General features: G+C 44.8%; 1 protein-coding gene across 6 annotated transcripts in view; it reads right to left on the bottom strand.

Annotated features, from left to right (window-relative positions):
• ARHGEF2 (Rho/Rac guanine nucleotide exchange factor 2) overlaps positions 1-15,817 on the bottom strand; it is a 39,693-nt gene extending 23,876 nt beyond the window's left edge. For 3 of the 6 annotated variants that reach the window (XM_023554068.2, XM_023554067.2, XM_023554072.2), the window contains exons 1-6: positions 15,696-15,817; positions 14,971-15,088; positions 7,821-7,859; positions 6,005-6,122; positions 5,391-5,430; positions 4,034-4,142 (exon numbers count right to left, since the gene is read on the bottom strand). In XM_023554068.2, coding sequence (XP_023409836.1) covers positions 4,034-4,142; positions 5,391-5,430; positions 6,005-6,122; positions 7,821-7,859; positions 14,971-14,973 — 309 coding nt within the window. In that variant the 5' untranslated portion in view covers positions 14,974-15,088; positions 15,696-15,817. Of the gene's footprint in view, positions 1-1,060; positions 1,121-4,033; positions 4,143-4,446; positions 4,569-5,390; positions 5,431-6,004; positions 6,123-7,820; positions 7,860-14,970; positions 15,089-15,695 lie in introns of those variants that run through there. The other 3 variants (XM_023554069.2, XM_010594823.3, XM_023554071.2) reach the window with 3 other exon arrangements.
• Positions 15,818-24,396: the final 8,579 nt, after the last annotated feature.

Here is a 24,396-nt window from a genome sequence, read left to right on the forward strand (position 1 = left end):
TACGACTGGGGACAGAGGTGGGGGCAGGGAGGGGAACTCTAAGGGGAACTAAAGGTTGGGTCTTCAGTTAGAAAGCCTGAACGGGAGGATTCACTCCAAGAAGTCAAAGATTCTGACTGGGAGAGGAGAGAATTCACCCACGAGCCCCCACCACTCTGGCCACGATAGACTCCTCCCCTTTCTAGCTCCGCCTCTGCCAGCCACATCTGGGGATTCGACACCTTTACTGAAGTTAGAAAACCAAAGATATCCTTCCTTGTGTCACAGCCCCGTTGCCTCTTGCAAGTTAGGCTCGACCCAAAAGGCCAGAAGCCAGTCTGCCCTAGTCAGGGACCGGCTGGGGCATGACCGCCCTTTCCACAAGAGGCATGGAGTGGGGACTTATCTTCTTCCAGGACCATTTGCCCCAGCCTGAGCCAACTGCCACCTTTGGTGAGTTTTCTGCCATTAAGAAAATTCTTCCAGTCACTCACAGTGCAGTTCATTTCCGCCTCTCAGGGTATCCCAGTTCTCTGGAGACACCAGAAGCACTGGGAGCCCTGGAACCCAGCATCCAGCCTGAGTCTGGTCCCAGAATAGTGTGCTGGGGAAGGAGACTCAACCCAGATCCAGAGGCTCCTTGCCCGGCTCAGCAGCAGGGCCAGGCTGCAGGTCTCAAACCCAACTCAGCACTCTTGTAGGTGCCAATTTTAGCCTCTGACACTATTTTGGGCTCCACTGCCTCACCACTGGCTGAGCTGGCTGGGCTCCTCACCCCAGCCACCACCCCCACACTGCTCCTCGGCTTCCCCTCCTGCCTAGCAACTCTTTCTTCACCTCCTTTTCACCCATTCCTCTGTTTAGGATCCTTATATAGCAAAGGCCAAAAAAAAAAAAGAGGAAATAAACTATGCCTGCAGCAGGTTGGATGGTAATTCTAAGGCAGAAAGAACTTTTTCCAGGGCCATGAGGAAGTCTGGTTTCTCCAGGCTTGCACCTGCAGGGAAGACCTATGGGAAGGTCTCAGGAACTCCCCCAAACCAACAGTTCCCAGGCCCCAGCCCCCCACAAACACACTTACCTCCTCCCCAGTGGCAACCAAGGCTGACGAATGTACTAAGTTTAAAAACAGACAGCCCAAGGGACTCGTGGCCTCAAGGCTCCGCCCATTGGGGGGCCCAGAGAAGGGGATGGGCTAAGACCTAAGCTTTTCCCCTAGGCCTCCGAGGCCACCCTTGGCTGCAACTACAAACTAAGGATGGAGTCTTAAAGGGCCAAAGTCCAACCATGGTATCTGATAAACCTGGGGCCTGAACCCCAGGGTTTCTTTTGGAGACTTATCATTTCTAAAATTCTACTTAGAAGATTTCTAAGCAAGAAGAGGACTTGACCTTCCAACCCTCTTCCATCTCGCACCCCAGCCTTCACTCTCCTTTCCATCCCACCAGCTGTTTGTTACTCTGCCCCTTGCCCTATGCCTTCTTCCTCTTAGGAGGTAACAGGGAATAAGGTTGGGGGTGGGAGTGTATAAAGGAAACTTCTACCTTTAAAAACACTTGGGCTTTTAGTGAGCTAGGTCTGCAGCTTGACCCAAGTTCCATTTTCTGTATGAGCCCCTCTTCCTTTCTCCTGGGGATCCCCTGGCCCCTTCTTCCAAGCTCCTTCTCCCCAGCCCCCTATTCCAAGCCAGTGGTACCTCCTGGATTTTTTAAAATACACAAAAACAAAACAAAAGCCAACCCTAATTTCTTCCAGAATCTAAAAATAGCTATCATCTTCCCTAGTCCATTTAACTTGACAAATGCGCTCCTCACATTGTAGGGTTCTTCAGAATGGGCGCCTCAGGGAAGAACCTGGCTGTCAGAGTCTTGGCTAGTAGGTGAACAGATAGAGCCACAGGGGATATGTGGACCCTAAGCTCCACTCTCTCCAGGAGGCAGTTTGTTTTTCTCCTCATTGCTCTGGACCTTGTGTATTCTGGGAGGGGGTGGTTAGGCATAGTTTGCCTCTAATGGCCATCCAGCAGAAGATGGTGGAAGAAGGGAAGTCAGACTCATTGCCGTCAAGTCAATTCTAACTCATAGAGACCCTACAGGATACAGTAGAACTGCCTCATAGGGTTTCCAAGGCTGTAATCTTTATGGAAGCAGACTGCCCATCTTTCTCCTGCAGAGCAGCTGGTGGATTTGAACTGCTGACCTTTTGGTTAGCAGCTGAGTGCTTAAACACTATGCCACCAAGGCTCCTTCGAAAGGGAAGAGAGGGGATAAACTGCTGTGTTAAGTTTACTGAGAAAGGGAAAGGCAGAGGCAACATTATATAGTCAGAGCTCTGGGTTTGCAATACAGCCCCGCCTCTTAGTAGCTGTGAGATAGTGGGCAAGTAGCCTAGCCTCTAAGTTATCTTGCCTGTAAAATGGAGGTTAAAACACTTATCTTTGCCTGAGCTGTTATAAGAATTAAATGAGATGACCTCTGGGAAAGTGTTCTGTCAACTGTACAATGCCGGTCAAGTGAGAAGGAATAAGCCACTTCCTTCTCCCACTGCTTGACTGAGCTGCTTTCCAGCCGCACCTCCCTTTTCCTGCTTCATGGCCCCCATCCTGAGCTGGAATAAGGGGGAGAAAGTCTGGGAGGAGGAAGAGATTAAGTGAAGCAGAAACAGGTATTCATAGGGTGGAAAGAAGATGGATGAGGAGATAACAGGAGGAAAACAGAAGGAGGCAGGACCAGAGACCCCGGTGAGGAAAGAAAGGCCCAGTGGGAAAATGTCCAGACTTACTCTGGCTCTTTCCTGCTGCCTGTCTGGACTCCAGAGTCTCTGCCCACATTGCCCTTCACAGGGCTAATCAATCCCCCACCTGTTAGGCCAAGGGTGGGGAAAACAGGGTGATTCTACCATCAGACTCTCCTACCTGGAACCTGAGAGCCTGTGGGGAGATGGGACTCAGACCCCAAAGCCTCCATTTCTGTTTTACTCTCTAGAGAACTCTGCTCCTCCCTCCCCCACCTGCCCTCTCCCAGCCCCAGCTTTAAGATTCTGGACTGCATCTCTTTCTCTGGGGCTCCACTGGCCTCAGGCCTACCTCAACCACAATGCCCCACCCATGGCCTGTGGTGAGAAGATGCTAACAACACCACGTGGTTTCATCTGGCCTTCCTTGAGTGCCCCAGGCAAGGGGAATCCCAGCTGAAAGGCTGGGGAAGAGAGCTCTGACACTGCAGGGGACTGGGAGGAGCCCAGGCAGCCCTAAGGTGAGAATCCCAGGACTCTGAGGTGAATATGACGATGTCTTCTCTGGAGTTTTCTCCCAATGCTCAGAAGCTGCCCCGGGTGGGGAAGTACACATATACTTGAGGAGGCCATGAGAGAAAAAGAGGGGTAGCTCATTTTGCCAATAAATGAAAAAAGTAGAAATGAATTCAAGCTGTGGGAGGCAGAGCGCCATTTCACCAGAGCATGGGGGTTGGTGATGAGAAAGAGGGCTATGTGCCTTCACCTTCCTGGGGCCAGAACTGAGCACACGTGTGGCTATGCGTGTTCTTCCATAATCATATACTTCCCTGGCTGCCACTCTGCCTATGGTCTAATTTCAACTCCTTCAGCTGCTGTATCCACCCATAAAATTATGAGTGTAAAAAGCACTTTGCAAACCCTAATACTCTATGAAGAAGTAAAAGTATTGCTTTAATTATTATCATTATTACATCCAATGCTTACAACTTCTGCTGCCCACCTCTTAGCTATGTGAGGCAGAAAGGGTGGGAGGGCTAGGCCACCCCTTAGTTTCAGAGGCTCCTGGCCCTTCTCCTCTTCCAGCTGTCCACAGCTGGCTGCTAAGCTGGAGACATGGGAAAGCAGAGAAAAGGTGATTTACTCGGATGTAGGGAGGGAGGCTGGGAGAGACAGTATGTGTTTACTTAAACTTTGAACCAATTGCCCTGAGTCTCTGTCTAACGAGGAACTGAGGGTGAGGGGTTGGGGGAAATAGTGAGGATAGGAACTGGGGAGGGCCATGGGTCCCAAGCCTCCTGTTTCCCCAGCTGACTCCTACCTTGGCCTTTCCGGTCATGCCCAAGAGGAAGCTGAAGGTCCGTCGCAGGGAAGAGCCTGCCGATGTACCTGAGCCCCCTTCCAGTTGGCTACAGCTGCCGCCCCAGTGACTGCAGAGAAAGAAAAAAGAGGTGAGGAGATGCAGACAGAGCAGGAAAGGAAGAAAAAGATACTCCCAGAGAGATGGTGGAAGAAGGTGCCATGATCAGGAGAGAGAGAATGGAGATATGATGAGGAGGACTCAAACGGTGAGGCAGAGAGAGGAAGGACTCAGCCAGAGAGACAGTTCCGTCTCCCTTCCCTCCCCCCACCTCCTAAGGCTTCTTGGTGTGGACACTTGAGTTTCCCAGGCCCCTCTATTTATGAGGAAAATCCCAGGCTCCTCCCAGATAACCAAAGACACCCCCTTCCTACCTAATCCAGGCTGAGGACGAGGACTGGAGGGCCCAATTTCCTCGATCGTGTTGCTCCTCAGCCGTGTTGCTCCTCAGCGGAAGTGTTGTGAGGTGGGGGCTCCCCAGGGGGGGCATTTTCCCCTTGCAAAACAAGAACCCTGTGTGCGACCCTCTCGGCTATTTGGAAAGGGCCTCTGGGCCTAGAGCCAGTAAGGACTGAATTTCCTGGGATTTCATCAGCCCTATCCCATGAGCTAATCCCAAACCCAGAGCCAGGAGGATGTGTCAGCTAGAGATTCTCAGGACCACAAATCAGAGCCTGCTATCTTAAAGAGCCCATTACTTGCTCACACACCCACACTGTTGTAGGGGACTGACCCACTGTGATCAGGCTTCAGCTGTGGGAGCCAAATAAACAGGTGCCAATGTTACATGCTTATTTACACAGTTATGGAAATCTCCCAGCCTCCACATCCACTCCTAAACTGTGCCTTCAACCCCTGCCCTCTCCTGTTGGCGCTTTACAGCCCTTGCCCAACTCTTGTTAGAGCCATTCCCCACGGTTCAGTTATCTGAGCCATCCAGTTCTCATCCGTGGTCCTTGGTCACTGTGTACCTGAGACTGTCCCAACAGCTAATCTGCCCACTCACCTTTATGCATTGACGGCAGCAAGCAATTCCTGCTCTGTTATTGAACTGACACCCTGTGCTCTGGATACGCTTTCTCTTTCCCTAATCGCTTTCCCATCCCACGGGACTACTTGGAACCTGCTGAACCTTTCCTCTCTCGCCAAAGGGAAGAGAGTGAATTCTACTTGGCTTGAGAGAAGAATTGTTAGAATATTTAGAGGTTGAGCAATGTTTCAGAAGCAGAGAGATATTTGGGGCTACAAAATCCAGGACCCGTCCCATTGCTCCTCCCGCATCTAGGCCTTTGAAAGACTCTGAGTGCCCCAAACTTACCCTTTGCTGAGATCAGCGGCAGGGGACTGTGATAAATTCCCTGCCAACACAAAAGGAGAAGAGAAATGTCTGGCTAAAGCCAGACAAAGGCGCCCAGGGTTGCCTCCCCCACCTCCTCCACCTGGATCAGGTTCCCAAGCTGCAGGTGCATGTGACGCCATTCCTGAGGGCGGGTGCTAGGGAGCAGGGAGGGAAGGCGGGGTCTCAGCACAGCAGAGCTGGAGAACTTAGGAGCCAGGGGACAAAATACCAGGGTTTTGTGGAGAAGGGGGCTGAGGCCTGAAGTCTTAGTTCTGTGTCTGGCGAATGGGGAGGACAGAGGTTTCACACTGAGCTCTCAATACCCCATCCTGAGGACAAGGTACATTGCAGGTAACTGTCCTCCATCTCTGCTGGCAAGGGAGGTTGGAGACCCTCACTCTGTCCTATGTCCTTCATTGGAATGAGAGTTTCAGAATGTCAGAGGCCTGAATTAAACCTCTCATTAAAGGGCTGCAAGGGTGTGTGATTAGACATAATCCAGAACATCTGGATGCAAACAGCTGGATCTGAGGAGTGGTGGTAAGATGGACTGGGGAAAGAGCCACTGTTGCTTAGCTCCCACGTATACTCACCAGCAGGATCCAAGCAGCCCAAGAAGCCATCGATGCCACTCATGGATACAGATTTGGAAAGCCTGCCAGTGGCCAAGTGGTCCGAGGGGCCAGCAGATGGATGACAGGAACCCTGACCCTAGAATCATGTCAAGAGTCCTCACCCAGAGTTCAGGCTTTATCCATCTTCCCTCCATGCTCTTTGCTTTTCCACAGCTTGGCACTTCTTCAAACACGTCTCTCTACTACCCGTATCTGGGATATTCCACTTGAAATAGTTGGGAAGTTATTCCTGCTATTTAGTATTCATCACTCTGCTACAATTCAAGCCCAGGTTTTCTTAATATAGAAAATACCTCAGAAGTGAAAACATTTACCCCGAATGGTTTCTAGAAGTGACAAACTTATAGGGGCCAGATCGGTAATGAAAAAAAAAACTGAAACAGTCTGAGTTTAAGACCAATAGGGAGTAGATACATTCATAGACCACACAGCCAACCATTAGAGAATAACTTTTCTCTCAAGTCTGCATGGAGCATTAATAAACTGGCCACATATTAGACCATAGAACAAATCTTAACACATTTCAAAGGATCTATACCATTAGAGATCACAGGAAACAACCCAAAAGTCCATCTTAAGTTGACTGGATAAAGAGTATGTATATACATTAGAATACTATTCAGCAACAAAAATGAGAAAACCAAAGGTCACTCAACAATGTGGATAAATCTCACGAATATAATGTTGAGTGAAGAATCAAGGCACAGAAGATTTATATACTGTATGATTACATTCATATAAAGTTGAAAGTACGCAAAAAACTAATTGATATTGCATAAAGGTGCATACATAGATGGTAAATCTATAGAGAAAATCAATCTCGAAAGTAAAGTGGTCATCTCTGCTAGGGGAGAGAGGGTTATGAATGGGGGAGGGGGCTTCTGGGTTCTAGTGATACTCTATTTTTTTTTTAACCTGGAGTGTTTACACAGGTGTTTGCTTCCTAATTATTCATTAAACTGTATAAGTAAGTGTTATATACTTTTCTGTAGGTATATTTCAATTTTTTTTAATTTTAAACAAAAATCTCTATAGATTTAGAAACATTAGAACATCCTTCTAAATAAAGTATTGATTAAAGAAGAAATCATAACGGATATTTAAAGATACTTTGTAATTTAGCAATAATAAAAATACTACAGAACAAAACTTGTGGGAGACAGCCAAAGTGGTATTTTAAGGGCAATTTATAGCCTTAAAAGGTTTACATTGACAATTTTAAAAAGCCGGAAATAAATGAGTGAAGTGAACTTTAAAAGTTAGAAAAGGAACAACAGAACAACCCCCCCCCCAAAAAACATAAGGTAAGATGGAACAAGGATAAAAGCAGAAATCAATGAAGTAGTAAACAAAGAAAAGAAATGATCAGTAAAGCCAAGAGTTGTTTGTTTGTTTGCTTGTTTTGTTTAAATAAAAATGGGCAAACCTCTGATAAGGGTGATAAAGAAAAAAGAAAGAGAAGGTACAAATAAAATTAGAGTGAAAATGTAGACCTACTTACAGAAAGAACAATGATTAAAAAAAAGACTACTACCAGCAATTCTGGAGCCCTGGTGGCACAATTGTTAAGAACTTGGCTGCTAACCAAAAGATCATAAGTTCAAATCTACCAGCTGCTCCTTGGAAACCCTATAGGGGCAGTTCTGCTCTGTTCTATAGGGTCACTATGAGTCAGAACTGACTCAATGGCCCATCATGCCAATAATTTTGAAAACACAAACAAAATATATTCTTAAAAAAAAAAGATATATATATATATATACATATAACTTACCAAAGCGGAGTCAAGAAGAAATAAGAAATCTGAATGATCCTATTAAATAAATGGAATCAATAGTTAATCTTCTTATGAAGAAAAACAAAACAAAACAAAACAATACCAGGCCAAAACTGCTTTATAGACAAGGGACAGATCTTTCAAGGAACAGATCACTGAAATTTTATGCAAACACTTCCAAAGGATAGAATAAGAATACCCTCCAACTCTTTCAATAGGACAAGTATAACCTTGATTCTAAAACTACATAAGGACAGTACAACAAAGGAAAATTATGGGTCAATCTCTCTTATGAACATAAGTACAAAAATCCCAAACAAAATATTAGCAAACTGTAGTTGATTTAAAATGACCACAAATTATTTGCAGCTCCTCCCATTAAGAAGGCGTTTACCTATTTCTTTCCTCTTTGGATCTAGGCTGGCCTTGAGGCTTATTTTGATGAGCAGAGTGCAGCAGAAGAGGCATTAAAGGGCAGATGTGATTTCTGAGCCAGGGCTTCAAGGAAGCCTTAAAGCTTCCACTCTCACGCTCTTGGAATGCTACTGCTATGTGAACAAGCCTAAGCTAGCCTTCTGGAAAGGTCATGTGAATGAGAACCAAGGTATCCCATCTAGCAGCCTGCCAATTGACAAATGTGAGTAACTGTCCTTGACCATCAAACCCTATTCAAGTGAGTCCAGGTGAGACCAGCAGAACTACTCAACTGAGCCTAGCCCAATTACCCGCCTACAGAATTGTGAACCCACCACTCCAAAATGGTTGTTGTTTTAAGCTATTAAGTTTGGAGGTGGTTTGTTATGTAGCAACAGATAACCGTATCACATATGAAATCCAGCAGTGTACCTATTCAAAAGAAGTCTATTTTGGTCTTGTGGAACACATGCTCCATTTACTAAGACACAATTTTAATTTAAATTTCTCTTTCTCCAGCTTTAAAAATATACTTAAAAACACAAACCTGTAATAACAACCTTATTTATCTTGATTTATCCTGAACTCATGTTCCTAGCAACCTCACTTATTCAGGATATAGATGACAACTAAAATATTGCACAAAGACTAAATTCTTAGTTTTTCTAATCAAACTATACCTGCAGGGTCAACAAGCTTGACTCTTTGTTTTTTATGGAACCAGGAGCAAAGCTGTTACTGAATAGCATGCTAATGGCTACATAAGCAAACAGCAAGAAAGCAAAGCAGAACAATTATTTCTTAAAATATAATAACTTGAAAAACACACTAATCCTGTAATAGGTGTATTTAAAGGAGGACAAAAATTTGTATGTTCTAAATACGTGGAAATGACTATATTAGTAAAAGCCAAATAACAGGTAATAAAAATAACTGAGTCACAAAGTAATTAAACCTTTCGTGGGGTTGTTAACCAATATCATAAAACAATATGTATACTAACTGTTTAATGAGAAGCTAGTTTGTTCTGTAAACCTTCATCTATAAGTACAATAAATAAATAATTAAACTTAAAAAAAAAGAAAAGAAATCTAGCAGTGTATAAAAAAGATAACCCATTATGATAAAGTTGTATTTATGCTAAGAATACAAGGGTAGTTTAACATGAGAAAAACCTTTAAATAAAATTCACCTCAACAGTCTGAGACAAAATATGACCATCTCAATAAAAGCAGAAAAGCACAGGATAAAAATTCAATACCCATATTTTGTAAAACCAAAGCCATGGAAATTAGGAATAGAAGGGATCTTCCTTAAGCTGATAAAGAGTATCTTTCAAGAACTTAAAGCCAAAATCGATTTGTACTCCCTCTAGATCGAAAACAAGACAAGGCTGTCCATTATCACCATTTCTATTCAGTATCGTACTAGAGTCGTAACCAGCACGATAAGGCAAGAAAAAGAAATGAAAACTGTAAAAGAAGAAACAAAACTATCATTTAGACAATATGATTGCCTACTTACAAAAGCCCTAATATATCCACAGGTAAATTATTAGAACTAACAAGCGAGTTTAGCAACATGAATGACTCCAAGATCACTACACAAGGATTAATTCAATTCCATTTCCATAAACCCAAAACAATTACAAAACATAATTTAAAATAAGGATTTATAATTGCAACAAAAACTATTAGATACCTAGGAATAAATCTAATAAAGATTGGCAAAACCTGTAGGAAGAAAACTAATACCTTATTAAAAGACGTTTTTTCAAAAAGCCTAACTAGAGGGAGAGATATATTATTTTCATGGATAAGAAGCCTTGATATTGTAACAATGTCAATTTGTCCTAAATTAATTTTTTTCAAGAAGGATATTGTAGGGACAGACAAAAAAAAAAAAAAAAAAAGGATATTGAAGATTTGAAGTATTTCCCAAAGTCAAAAAAATCTTTAAGATTCCAAATCCTTTGTTCATCCCTGTTAGGAGGGGAATATTTGAGGGTTTTCTTTTTTAAGATCATATATTGACAGGAATAAATTAAGTACATTTTCAGCTTGTCCCAAATTAATCTTTAGATTCAATGGAATTTCAATCAGAATCCAGCAGGATTTTTTAGAAATTAAAAAGCTGATTCTAAAATTTCTATTGAAATGCAAAGGACCTAGAATAACCAAGATAATCTTGAAGAAAAATAATAAAGTTGAAGGACTTACACTACTAGATTTTTAAGACTTATAATAAAACCAAAAAAAACTCAAGCCCTTTGCCATCAAGTTGATTCCAACTCATAGCAACCCTACAGGACAGAGTAGAACTGCCCCATATGGTTTCTAAGAAGCACCTGGTGGATTCGAACTGCCAACCTTTTGGTTATAGCCGTAGCTTTTCACCACTACACCACCAGGGTTTCCTTACAATAAAGCTATGGCAATTAAGATGATGTGATATTGGCATAAGGATAGATAAATCAATGGAACAGAAAAGAAGGCCCAGAAATAGACCTGCACAGATATGGCCACTTGATTTCCAACAAAGTCACCATGGCAATTCAACAGGAAAGGCAAGGTCTTTTCAGTAAATGATGATGGAGCAACTGGATGTTTACATGAAAAAATAATTAACCTTGACCTCTACCATACATAAAAATCAAGAAAAATCATAGACCTAAATGTGAAAGTTGAAACTATAAAGCTTCTAGAAGAAAATATTGGAGAAAATGTTTACATCCTTGGGGTAGGTAAAGGTTTCTTAAACACGACCAAAAGCACTAACCATTAAAACATTGATAAATTGGATTTCATCTAAATGACAAACTTGTGCTCATTGAAAAAAAAAACAAAAACACACTATTAACCCAAGGTCAAGAAGGGGAGAGTGTTGACACTTCCTGGGGTTAGCAACCAATGTCAGAAAACAGTAGGCATATTGTTTAATGAGACACCAATTTGCTCTATAAACCTTCACCTAAAGCACAATTTATTTAAAAAAAAATGCTATTAACAAAGTAAAAACTCAAGTCACAGACTGGGACAAAGTATCCACAATAGATATATCTGACAAAGTGTTTATATTCAGAATATGTAAAGAACTCTTACAAACCAATAAGAAAAAGGCAAGCTATTAAAAAATAGGGTCAAAAGACTTGATCAGGCATTTCACAAAAGTAAATAGCCACATGGCCAATAAGCATATGAAAAGGTGCTCAAAGTCATTTTTCAAAAGAGAAATGAAAATTAAAACCAAAATGAGATACCACTAAGACACCCACCAGAATGGCTGAAATTTAAAAAGATCAAAAACACAAACAAAAAAATCCTATAATGTACCTAAGAGTAAATCTTAAAAAAATCTAAAAGACCTATATAGGTAAAACTATAAAAATTTATTGAACAATGTTTGAAAAACCTAACTAAACAGAGAGACATGGTATTTTTATGTAAGAGAAGACTCAATACTGTAATGATGTCAACTTTCCCTAAATCAATCTTTAGAGAAAATTAAGGTCCAATAAAAATCTCAAAGCATTTCATGTACTTTCTGTATGTAATGTTATATATACTTTAATATGTTAATTTGTTAAAAATTTTAAAATTCTGTTTATTTAAGCATACCATCCATCTGTTGCTGTCAAGTCAATTCCGACTCCTAGTGACCCTATAGGACAGAGTAGAACTGCCCCATATGATTTCCAAGAAGAGGCTGGTGGATTCAAACTGCCGGCTTTTTGGTTAGCAGTCGTAGCTCTAAACCACCAGGGTTTCCCAAGGATTCCACAGAGGAGGGAAAAGATAAGCCACAAATTGGGAAAAGATCATTGCAGCAAACACATGTAACAACAAAGGATTAGTCGTCACAATATATAAAGAACACTTTCAAAACAATAAAGAAATAAATAAACCAAAGAATCCATTAGAAAAATGAGCAAAAGGCATGAACAGGAATTTCACAGAAGAGGAAACACGAATCGCCAATGTTACTGTGTACCTCCAAGTAGATTTTGATTCATAGCGACCCTGGGGTCGCTATGAAATGGCCAATACACATATGAAAAGCTGCTCGATTCCATTTGTAAGAAGATAATTCAAATTAAGACCACAGTGAGGTTTATAGCCATTAGACTGGCAAAAATTAAGAAGTCTGATGGCACCAAATGTTGGCGAGGATGCAGCTCAATGGGAACTCTTACATACTGTTGGTGGGAGTAGAGAATAATTCAGCATTAACGGCATTAACTTGTAAAACTGAATTTCTACTAACTTTATGACCCAGCAATTTCACTCCAAGATATACACCCTAGAGAAATTCATACAAATGTGCACCAAAAGACTTATATAAGGATGTTCACAACATTCTTTCTAATAGCATAGAATAGAAACTAGAATCATAATGCTGAATGAAACGCAAGTTATAGAAAATTCTGTAGATGTGACTCCATCGTTTTAAAACTGGGAAACAAACAAAGTGAAATAATATATTAACTACCCCACCCTGTGCCATCAAGTCGATTCCGACTCATAGCGACCCTATAGGACAGAGTAGAACTGCCCCATAGAGTTTCCAAGGAGTGCCTGGCGGATTCGAACTGCCGACCCTTTGGTTAGCAGCCGTAGCTCTTACCCACTGTGCCACCAGGGTTTCCAGTGTATTACTGCATAATACATATATCTGTGTTAAAATTTTTTTTTTTTAAATAAAGGCAAAGGAGTGATAAACAAAATTCAAGGTAGTGTTTACCTCTGGAGGGGCAGCAAGGGAATAGAAATGAGAAATGCCTAAGTAAACACAAATGTGTTGCTGAAGTTCTAGTTCTTGAGATGGGTGGTTGATTTAGTGGGTACTCATTTTTAAACACTATACTGAAAAGGCAAGGAGAAAAATACAAGAGAAACTATTAGCAACTCTAGCAAACTGGAGAGCACAGGTCCCATTTAAGGACATCTGAGTTTTAAAAAGTGTAAGCACCCGTACTGGCCAAACAAGACAAATTTTGGAGCTAGACTTGGCTCGTGGACCACCAATCTGCAGCCCCTGGTCTAGCCTACTGAGTCTCAGGCTTTTGATGGGTGGACTTTGGTAGAACACTTATTCCCATATGCTAACGCACAAAGGAAAAACAAAAAAAACAACGAAAACCCCAAATACATAGACAAAGAGAAAATTAAGGGGAGGGCCAAAAGATTAAATGAAGAGAGGAATCAGAGCAGAGAGGCAGAAAAGAGAAACACTAGGAAGAACCAGAAAAGAAGAAAACATACAATACCAAGAAGGCGGAGGGAGGAGGAAAAGAGAAAGGCGGAAGAGAGGGAAAGAAGTACAAAGGAATGGAAGGGAGAAAAGGAAAACGGAACAGTGATTTTTTTTTTTAGCTCATTCTGTGGGCCAGTTTCTGTGATGGGCACTTTAACACTTTTCTTCATCGAATCACAATTTTAAAAGACAGTTTTTATTAATGGTAAATTTTATGTTATTTATAATTACATAATTACAAATTTCAAAGTGTGGCTCCCCCAGTGGTCCTAGCTTTTTCTTTCTACCTGGTCTCAGGGGTAGGCTGGGGGAGTAGGGAGGAGGTGTGGAGTTTGGTTAAGTATCAAGTCTCCATTGCAAATTATGTAATTTGTAATTACATAATTATATAATTATATGTATACTTTTTTTTTTTTTTTTACTGGCGCAATGGGGCCACCAGTTCGAATCCACCAACCGCTTCTTGGAAACCATATGGGGCAGTTCTACTTTGTCCTATAGGGTCCCTGTGAGTCGGAATCGACTTAACAGCACCCAAAAACAACAGCTGTTTTATTATTCTGATTTCCAGAAAGATGAAGCAAATTACCCAGCTGGTAAATGAAGGATCTAGGGGTCAGCTTGACTGCAAAATCCCCATTTTCTCTACTACTTCACATTGAAACAGGGTGGGGGGAGACATCCAGAGATGCTGATAGGGAAAATGAAGATGGAATAAAATGGCCTCTTGCTGTTTCCTATCGAGCTATACACATCCCCTTTCTCCCAGCCCAAACCACAGCCGTCTACACAGTGAGGCCACACTTGATACCCTTGGCCAGCTAAAGGATGAGCTGGAGGGAAGCAGCCTTTAACCACCTGGCTCTGGCGACATCTCCGTGTACTCAGGGACTCTTCGCCAGCTGACCCAGTGATGTCTCTAAAGCCCTGGTGAATCTTCAGTGGTTCTTAGATCCTGATTTGAGCCCCCAGTTATATTCCTTAAACCAGAAGGTTGGGCAAGCTCTCTATCTTCTGTCTCATTCGATAATCCTAATGATCTTGATAGAGAACTGTCATCTTTCAGGGTACCAGATGCTTGGTTTAATCCCACAAATAATAAGCCTGGCTTCAAACCTGAGAAATATGGGGGTCCCCAGAAAGATGTGGTTGTAAAAACTAGGGGAACAGGGGCCTTTTAATGAGAGAGGCACAAAGACACCCACATCAACACAGAGACACAGATACAGAAAAGAAAAAACAGAGAGTCTTAGAGAAAGTGGCAGAGGCAGGATACCAGGAAAGATGCAAGAGTCCGGGACAGAGCACACAGACCCGGGGAAGCAGACAGAGGGGCACAGACAACAGATTCAGATTCGGTCAGATGGAGTCATAGAGCAAAGCCTGGGCACAGAGAGACCCAGCAGCTGGCAGAACAGAAGAGGCACAGAGTGGCGGCTGGACAGGCAAGAGGGTGGGAGGGGGATTTGTCTGTCCGTACCATGAGGGAGGGTTGGCCACTGTAGTGCTGCAGTCCCAGAAAGGTGTCCAGCTCCTCTTGGCTCTGCAATAAGGGGGCCTCCTGGGGGCCTGGGCATCCCGACACCTCAAGTTTCCTCCTGAAACACACATTGCACCACTGCCCTCTGTGTCCAGCGGCCAGTGATGGGCACCAAGAGCACCGCCTTGGCTCTGCCCTGTTGCTTGCCCCCAGCCCAGCCCTTCCTGTTGGCATAGGCACAGCCCAAACTCACACTGGCTTCCCTTTGGGGCTCTGCTTTGGCAGAGCTGCAGAGCTGGCTATGGGCAAGGGCGGCCCCTGCTGGCCAGAGGACAGCACTGCCCCCAGAAGAAAGCCAATGTTTGGGGAGGCGAAGGGCAAGCTGGATTCTTACTCCTTGCCTGGTTTCTGGTACCAACCTTTGCTCCTACCCAGCTAAATGGTGCACTCGAGGCTTCGTGCCCCCTCTGCCCAAGAGGCAGAGTCCATGCCCAATGGGGAAGGGTGACACCTGGAAGACCCTGAGGTACAGTTGGCACCACAGAAGGGGTGCCCAGGCCATCGGCTTTTACCCAGCTGCTGTTAGACAGGTGCCGTCAATCTTGGGGGCATTGTTTCTCAGCTGAGCTCCCACCCAAGCCAGATCAGGGACAAGGCCCAGGGTCCTCCCCTTCACCCAGCCCAAGCAGCCCTGCCCAGGAGCTAGAGAGAGTTGATCCACTCACCAGAGCCAAAGAAACTTATCCAAGAGGGCCTTGGCCAAAGCAGAGGGACACTGTCCTTCAATGGCTTGCAGGCCCCAACAGTGACCACTCACACTGAACTCTTCACAATGACCTCTGGGCCTTCTCTTTCTGACTTCCTCTGTCTTTGGGGAAGTGGTAGGGGATTTTCCAGGGGAGGGGGAAGAGCCGGGTCCCTTTACCCCAGCTTGTGCAGAACTCTGAGCAACAGTAGCTGTTCTGCCATTGCAGGGCTGTACTGTGAATTAGCCTGGAACCAGCAGGTTGGCAGGAATCTGAGAATGGGGCAAGCCTAATGCCCTGATCCTGGGACCACTTCTCTCAAGAAGCCTCCTAGTTTCTTCCTCTGCAAAAAGAGGAGAGTGGGCCATATGATCCCTGAGTCCCTCCCTGCTCTGACTCTGCTGTATGGTTCCATGACATCTAATGCGGGTGGTGGAGGTAAGATCCAGGTGTCCTGCTACTCATCCCAACTCCACAACTCCTCTCCACTCCTAACCCCCAGCGTGCCCCTGAGACCAGATAGAAGGACCTAGGACCACTGTGACAGCCACATTTTTAAAAGCAGGGTCTACCCTCACCAAAGCCATGAAATAGGTCTCCTCAACTCCTGTCATTCTTCAAGTGTGGTTCAAATATGTCTAGGACTTGAGGGAAGAGGGACAGGAGGTCCCCTGGGTACTTACCTGCTCTGTGGGTCTTGGACCTCCCTGTCAGGCCCCCAGCTATGTCTTTTGAAGGGGTCATAATTGTAGCTATGGGCACGAAACGCACTGGACCTTCGGAGAGGCACACCCGGGAAGCCATTCCCCTCCTCTTTTCTTTCCTCTTCTTCCCCATCCTCTAGCTGCCCTCTGGACTCAACCATGGACAGGCAGCGGCGAGTGTGGCCTTGGGGTACCAGGCCTCCATCTGCAAGGAACACCTCGGGGTCGACTCTGTTCATGGGAGGCACACGCAGGCCAGTCTGAATCAAAACAGAGAAGGGTGAGCAGGTCCTGGAACTCTGGAACCCGGTAACTAGAAGCGGGTCACAGTCAGCAGGGCTCGGAGCATCTAGTCACCGCTCATTTTACTGAGGCACAGAGCGGGCGAAGAATGGCTGCTTCGGGGTCACACCATGAGTCCACTCAGAGCCAAATAGAGTTTTTGAAGGTGTTATCTGTTAACATGAGGTGATACTGGAGTAGGGTGGGTCCTAATCCAATCTGAGTGAAGTCCTATAAAAGAAAAGGGACATGGAGAGACAGGAAAAACAGCCATGTGATAATGGAGCTATGCTGCAGCTGCAAGCCAAGGACTGCCTGGGGCTAACCAGAGAAGACAAGAAAGAATCTTCCCCTAGAGGCTTCTGAGAGAACACCCTGATTTCAGACTGCTAAAAAAAAAAAGCCTCCAAAAAACCAAAAACCAAACCCGTTGCACTCAGGGCAATTCCGACCCATAGCAACCCTATAGGACAGAGTAGAATTGCCCCATAGAGTTTCCAAGGAGTACCTGGTGGATTCGAACCCCCAACCTTTTGGTTAGCAGCCATAGCGCTTAACCACTATGCCACCAGGGTTTCCACCAGCCTTCAGAACTGTGAAATAATAAATTTCCACTCTTATAAACCACTCAGGTTGTGGTAATTTGTTACTGCAGCCGTTGGAGGCTAATACAAAGGCAGAGGATCCACAGAGATCCTAAAAAATCCTAGGCAGCCCAAAAAAAAGGTTCCTGAGTGAGAGTGTTATAATTTCTTCTTTCTAAGATTTTGGTTGCCTGGGGAGTAAGAGAGCGTTTCTAACCTTGCCCCATAGAGCCGACAGAAGGGCCCCAAGCATCAGCCACATCACACCTCCCTTCCATCTCTTTCTCCCAAATGGACATTGCTCTTACTGCCCAACACCCCTGGCTGGCATCAGGCCTTGGCTCAGCATGTCTGAGTTAAGAACATTCAGGTGTTCTTAAAGTTGAAATGCAAAGCCCTACTCCAGAAAGAAATACCAAGCACCAGAGTAGCGAAATGGTGGAGGGGAGGGAAGGGAACTAACATTTCCTGCATACCTCTGTCTACCTCTCTCCTAGGCTGTGTCTCTCTAGATCTTCTTCTAGGTTGAATCTCCCAGGCTTGCCTTCTCCCAGGACCACCTCCAGTGACTGACATGTTAGGAGGACTGAGGAGAACCAGGAAGCATTAGCCAGAATCTTCTCTCTTCCTAAGCTTTCTGTGAGGGTATCCACTCTTCCCCAACTTGTCTTAATTGCCCCAGGAAAGGCTAGATTGTTGGAAAGTGTTTCTTCAATCTCCCTTCCCCTCTGTCTTAGTCATCTAGTGCTGCTATAACAGAAATACCACAAGTGGATAGCTTTAACAAACAGAAGTTTTTTCTCTCACAGACTAGAAGTCTGAATTCAGGGAGTCACCTCCAGGTAAAGGCTTTCTCTCTCTGTCAGTTCTGGGGGAGGTTCTTGTCATCAATCTTCCCCTGGTCTCAGAGCTTCTCTGCACAGGGACCTCAGGTCCAAAGGACTCACTCTGCTCCTGGCACTGCTTTCTTGGTGGTATGAGGTCCCCCTTTGTCTCTTTTATATCTCAAGAGATTGCCTAAAGACACAATCCAATCTTGTAGATTGAGTCCTGCCTCACTAACCTAACTGTGGCCTATCCCACCTCATTGACATCATAGGGGCAGGATTTACAACACATAGGAAAATCACATCAGATGACAAAATGGTAGACAATCACACAATACTGGGAATCATGGCCTAGCCAGATTGATTCACATATTTTTAGGGGACACAATTCAATCCATGACACCCTCTGTCACTGCAATTTGTCCACTGGCTCCACTCCACCTGGGAGCTGCTGAGGAGAAGGTGTTGTGTCTGTGTTGACTGTGTGTCTATTTACCTCGGGGAAGGAAGGGAGACTTCTGATCCTTGGCCTAAGAATTGAAAAGGTGAGAGCTGGGAAACTGGCTTAGGCCCTATGTCTATCCATGTTCATCTTCATCTGGGAGCCAGGTACAAGAGGCCCGCAGCCTATCCAGCCACCAGGAGAGCTCCTCTCCCTCCTTGTCTACAAACTTGGGCCCCATGCCATTTGATGTGCTCACTGTAAACAGGAGGGGCAGAGCTGCAGAGAGCAGGGCAGAGCCTGAGGAGGCTCCAAAGCTGAGATTTGGATTGGGGTTGGGGCAAGTTGACAAAAATTATTTTAAGAAGCTAAGGTGGAGGGGAGAGTTGGAACTGGAGGTATTCATTAGGAAAGGAGGAACTAGGACTGGGAACAGGAGGATAGAAATTGAGGGGCACAAGGGAAGGTGAGGGAACCCTGGGTAGTGCAAATGGTTAAGTGCTCAACTACTAGCCAAAAATTTGGCGGTTCGAATCCACCCAGAGGCTCCTGGGAAGAAAGAGCAGGCGATCTGCTTCCAAAAGGTCACAGTCTTGAAAACCCTATGGAGCAGTTCTACTCTGCACACATGGGGTCACCAGGAGTCCAAATCAATTTGAAGGCAACTAAGCAATCAATTACTTTAACCACTGTGCGACCAGGGCTCCTTAAACAACAACAAACATACCTATGGATAATAATCCTGTTCGGAAATGGGGTTTTCTTTGTTATGTTAATTAGATCACACTTGAGTAGTGTGGGTTCTAAATGTAATCACCTCTGAGAAGATTACACACAGACATTCATACATGTGGGTAGAAGATAGACACCTTGTGAGGATCATCTACAAGCCAAGGAACCAAGGAACACCTGGAACTACCCACGAGGAAGGAATTGACACAGCCAAGACCCTGATTTGGACTTTTAGCCCCAGGACTGGGAGAAAATAAACTTCTGTCCTTTAAAGCCACCCACTCATGGTATTTCTGTTAGAGCAGTACTAGGTAACTAAGACACTGAGATATACCCCCTTCTGTTTTCTGAAATTTAAGCTGGGCCCTCCTCGATGTGTTCTCGCCCTTGCTTCTCCTTCCATTGGGCACTCTCCCAGCCCCCTGGCATCTCCCCCAGCCTCCTGAGCTCAGGAAATGGTGCAAGGGAGTGGCTTTATTTAGCTCCTGAATGAGATCACATCATGTCACATCACTGCTTCCGCTGAGCAGAGAGATAGGAGATTCTGAAATAGGTCTGGGATCAGACGCTTGGGGAAGAGCAGGGGAAAAAAAAGCCAAAAGGGTCTCTAGGGAGTCATTTGACTTATTTCCTGCTTATGGATAGGAAGTCACCCCCCCATCACACACCATCAGTGTCTCTTGCAGCCTCTGAGTCTGTGACCTCCACTGATTGCACTGGTCATCAATCTATTAAACATTCTACTGGGTGCTGTGGGATGGGAGAATATAATATTTAACAGAGACATCTGTTGTTCCAAACTCTGAGGCTACAATTTCTTTATGGTGTTATACTGGCTTTGAAGTCTGTCAGGTTTGCTAGTGCTGAAAGTCCCTGGATGGTATAAACGTTTTGCGCTTGGCTGGTAACCAAGGGGTGGTCAGTTTGAACCCACACAGAGGCACCTCGGGAGAAACAGGCCTGGTGATCTGCTTCGCTAAAGATTAAAAAAGAAAAAAGATTACAGCCAAGAAAATTCTATGAAACTGTTCTACTATGAAACACACAGAGCCTCGTAAGTCACAAATCAGCAACGAAAACAAAATCAACAACAAATTTGCTAGCTCTGCCACCTTTGTAAGCCACATGACCTTGGGAACTTGCTTAACTTTTTTGAGTCTCAGAATCACCTGTAAGACAGGAATGGTAATACCTACCTGGTAAGAGTGTTGAACAATTTGATGATAATGTATAGAATGCAACTAATATTCTGCTTGGCACATATTAGGTACTCAATAAATGCTATTATTATTGTTATTATTTAGAGGCAGAGAGAAGACGGGGCATGGAGAAATGGACATGGAGAGAGGAAAGCCCAAGACAGCAGCAGAAATAGGTATTGCATGATGGTAACCTCACTGTTCTTTATGTTAAAAGAGAGAGAGAATAAATAATCAATCCGTGGATAGACATTAACACAACCGCCAAAACCAAAACCAAACCCACTGCCGTCGAGTAGATTCTGACTCAGTGTAGACAGAGTAGAACTGCCCCATAGGGTTTCCAAGACTTTACAAAAGCCGACTACCACATCTTTCTCCCGTGGAGCAGCTGGTGGGTTTGAACTGCGGACCTCTTGATTAGCAGCTGAGCGCTCTAACCACTGCAGCATCAGGGCTCTGATACCACTGCCGTGAGGACTAATTATCATAAACAACTTTCTGGCGGAAAAGACTAAAAGACTGCATGCAACCAGGACAAAAAGGAGCAACACGAAATAGCTTTTCTGTCCTCTGGGACCCTGAGGGACCCTAAGGAAGCTGTCTTCTTCAAAGGGAAAGGGGACAGAATGACCTCTGGGAATGTAGAGCAGGGGTTGGCAAACTACCGTGGGCCAAACTCATCCTGCTACCTTTTTTTAAACGGTTGGGGAAGAAAAAAAAAGAACATTTTGTGAAACATAAAAATTATATGAAATTGAAATTTCAGTGTCCATAAGTTGTTCTGGAACATTGCCACAGTCGCTTATTTACATATTGTTTATGGTTGTTTTTGCATGAGAACTGCAAAGTTGACTAGTTGCCACAGAGACCGGATGGCCTGCAAAGCCTAAAATATTTGCTCTCTGGCTCTTTACAGAAAAATTTGCAAACTCCTGATTTAGAGCGACTGGGTCTCAAAATCTCAGGAAGGAAGTAAAAAGAGCTCAAAGAGAGACACTGGACCTCAGCGCACACCAAGCAGGCATTCTGCAAGGAGCTTAGAGGTGTGGGGGGGTGCTGAAGATGCCCGCATATTGGGAAAGTGAGCTAACTCATAGTGAGCGCCTACATTCTCATGTGCAACCCTAACAGCCATTTCTTGAAATTGACATTATTATCCCCATTTTACATATGAAGAAACAAGCAGCACAGAGAGGTTAAGTAACTGGCCCAACATTGCACAGCTGACAGGCAGTGGAGCTGAGTTTAAAAAGCAGATCCATCACACTATGGAGCCTGAGTGCTTTTCTAAAACCAGAAGACAAGCACCAAGAAAGCTAGTGGCTAACTTTGAACAAAACCTGGCAACACTATTTTTCATCACCTACTCCCACCCCCTTGCCACCACCCATTCAAAGAAAGAAAGCAGCTTCCAAAAGGAGTTAGAGATGGGTTCCAAAGAAATTGGAGTGGTGCAAATGGTTAACATACTCGGCTGCTAACCAAAAGATTGGAGCTCCGAGTCTACCCAGAGGTGCCTCAGAAGAAAGGCCTGGCAATCTACTTCCCCAAAAAATCAGCTATTGAAAACCCTATGGAGCACAGTTGTACTCTGACACACATGGGGTCTCCGTGAGTCATAATTGACTCGATGACAACTGGTTTTCCAAAGAAATTGAATTTGTGCCTTCTACATTCTCTGTAAGGAGTCCTGGCAGCACAATGGTAAACACTCGGCTGCTAACCGAAAAGTCAGCGGTTTGAACTCACCAGCAAGCAGCTCAGCAGGAGAAAAGACTTGGCGATCTGCTCCCATAAAGATTTTCAGCCTAGGAAACACTGTGGAACAGTTCTGCTTTGTCCTACAGGGTCTCAACAAGTCGGAATCTACTCGAGGGCACACAACAACGGCTCCTTCTGTTATCTTAGAAACCTGAACGAGGTGATGGGGGCAGGCAGGGCTCTGGTATGTTTGCTGCCAGCAAACACTGGGGGTAGGAACTGCTGTTATATCACCCAAACAGCCAGGCACAGCAGACTAGGGGGCAACGCTGGCTGGCTGGCCCTTTCACAGCCTAGGAGGTTCCCTGGGTCTGGCTGTGGGGTCCTAAATCTCCCCAAGAGGGGTAATAATGGGGAAGACCCAAAGGAACCAGATAATAAAGGCTGGGGAGGAAGAGAGAGGCCAGATGACATGGTCTGCTGGCTTCTCCTCCATTCTCCTGGCCCTGTGGGGGGAACAGGGTCATAGAAAACCCTTTGATGGTTCAAAATTTAACTTACTGCTTCTTCTCATGTAGAGTAAACCATTAATCCACCCGTGCCCGGCAAAGAGGGCTAAAGCAGGGCTTCTCCTGTGCTCAGATAAAGAAGGCCCCAGTAGCCACAGTTCTTTCCCACCCCTGCTCCCAGTGCATCCCACTCTATGGCAGATCATAGCACCCCAGTCTCTAATACCTCCTGCTTTACTCATCAGCCTGACCTGGCTACATCATAGCTCCATTTCTCAGTGTGAGGCACGAGTTTTTGCTAGATGCTGAACTCTGGCGCCCCATAACTCGCTCTGACTTTCCTGTTAACTGCCCGGAGAGGACCACGGTTCCAAAAAACAAAGGAAAGGCAAAGGGCGCAGAGGACACCTTCATTCAACAAGCGTTACTTGAGCACCTACCAAATGCCAGGCACAGAGAAGAGAACCCAGAGGGGTCTATGCACAGATGCAATGGTGGGATGTGGCACCATCTCTCACCGATACCGGGGCAGGCACTAGTATGGGCAAAAGTCACTGCCCAGATCAGATTCTGGGTTCACTCCTGAGGGGCACCCATTGCCTCCAGGACCCACGGGGCAAAGTTACTGATTTTATCGTTAGTATTTAATTCTGAAGTTCAGTGCTGGAAAGAGAGTCAGGGATCCCCAGACTCAGAGATGGATTATCCAATAAGCAAGGTACGCATGGGCTTACTTGTGCTTGCTCACTAATCTCTAGTGTACAATTTCACCTGTTTTTCACCATATCTTTGATATGTGTGAAATTGTGCACTATGGATTACAGCCCACTGGTACCTTGCTTACTGGTTAACCCATTCCTGCCCAGACCCTGATCTAATCATACTCTCTCGACTAAGTCAGCAGGCAGGCATCTCAAACACCATCCCTAAATCACTCCCTGATATAAGAGGCTCACTAGTCAGTCAGAAATTTTGCTGGCTTTGGGCTTCCAAGTGTGACCAATTTTTTTTTTTTTTTTATAATTTCTTTGGAAACTGAACCTGGGAACCCTGCCCTCTTCCTTTCTGCCGGGCCCCATAGGTACCAGGGGCCTGGGACCCAAACTAGCCCGTGACTTGTGGGGGTCAAAGAAGAGAAGGGGTGAGAGCACCTAGTCTTCTCCTACCTTCTGCAGGTTTCTTGGCATGCATTCTGGGTCTTGTGCCAGAAGGGTGGAGCAAGAGAGGGTCTGAGGTTCAGAGGGACACACCTCAAAGACTTTGGCCACTGCAGTACAGGGAATTAACCCATCAGATTCGGGGGGAACAGCTAAAAATAGTGGGTGGAGCAGGGAGCCCCTCAATGATGCATGGGCTTATCTGGCATCTGGAAGTCACTGGTTCTCAAGTATGAGTTGGCGGCCCTTTAGATCTCACAATTAACCCTCAGGGATAAAGGGAACAATGTTAGGCACGAGAGGAAGGGGACTCTAGGTGAATTAGGATCCCAAGTTTTCAAAGTCCCAGGGCCGTCCTTCTCGTCTATACCTCCTGAGTAAGAAAAAAGAGACCAAAAGACAATATAATGGGCTTTGGCATTAGATGAACTTGAGTCTGAATTCCAGTCCTACTATTTGCCTCTTAATTTACATGGGTTACTTCAATTAAGTTACTTTTCTAAACCTCATCTTTAATATAGGGATTATAGTATGTCAACC

The sequence above is a fragment of the Loxodonta africana genome, chromosome 3 (genome assembly GCF_030014295.1).
Source record: "Loxodonta africana isolate mLoxAfr1 chromosome 3, mLoxAfr1.hap2, whole genome shotgun sequence".
Lineage (NCBI taxonomy): Eukaryota > Metazoa > Chordata > Mammalia > Proboscidea > Elephantidae > Loxodonta > Loxodonta africana.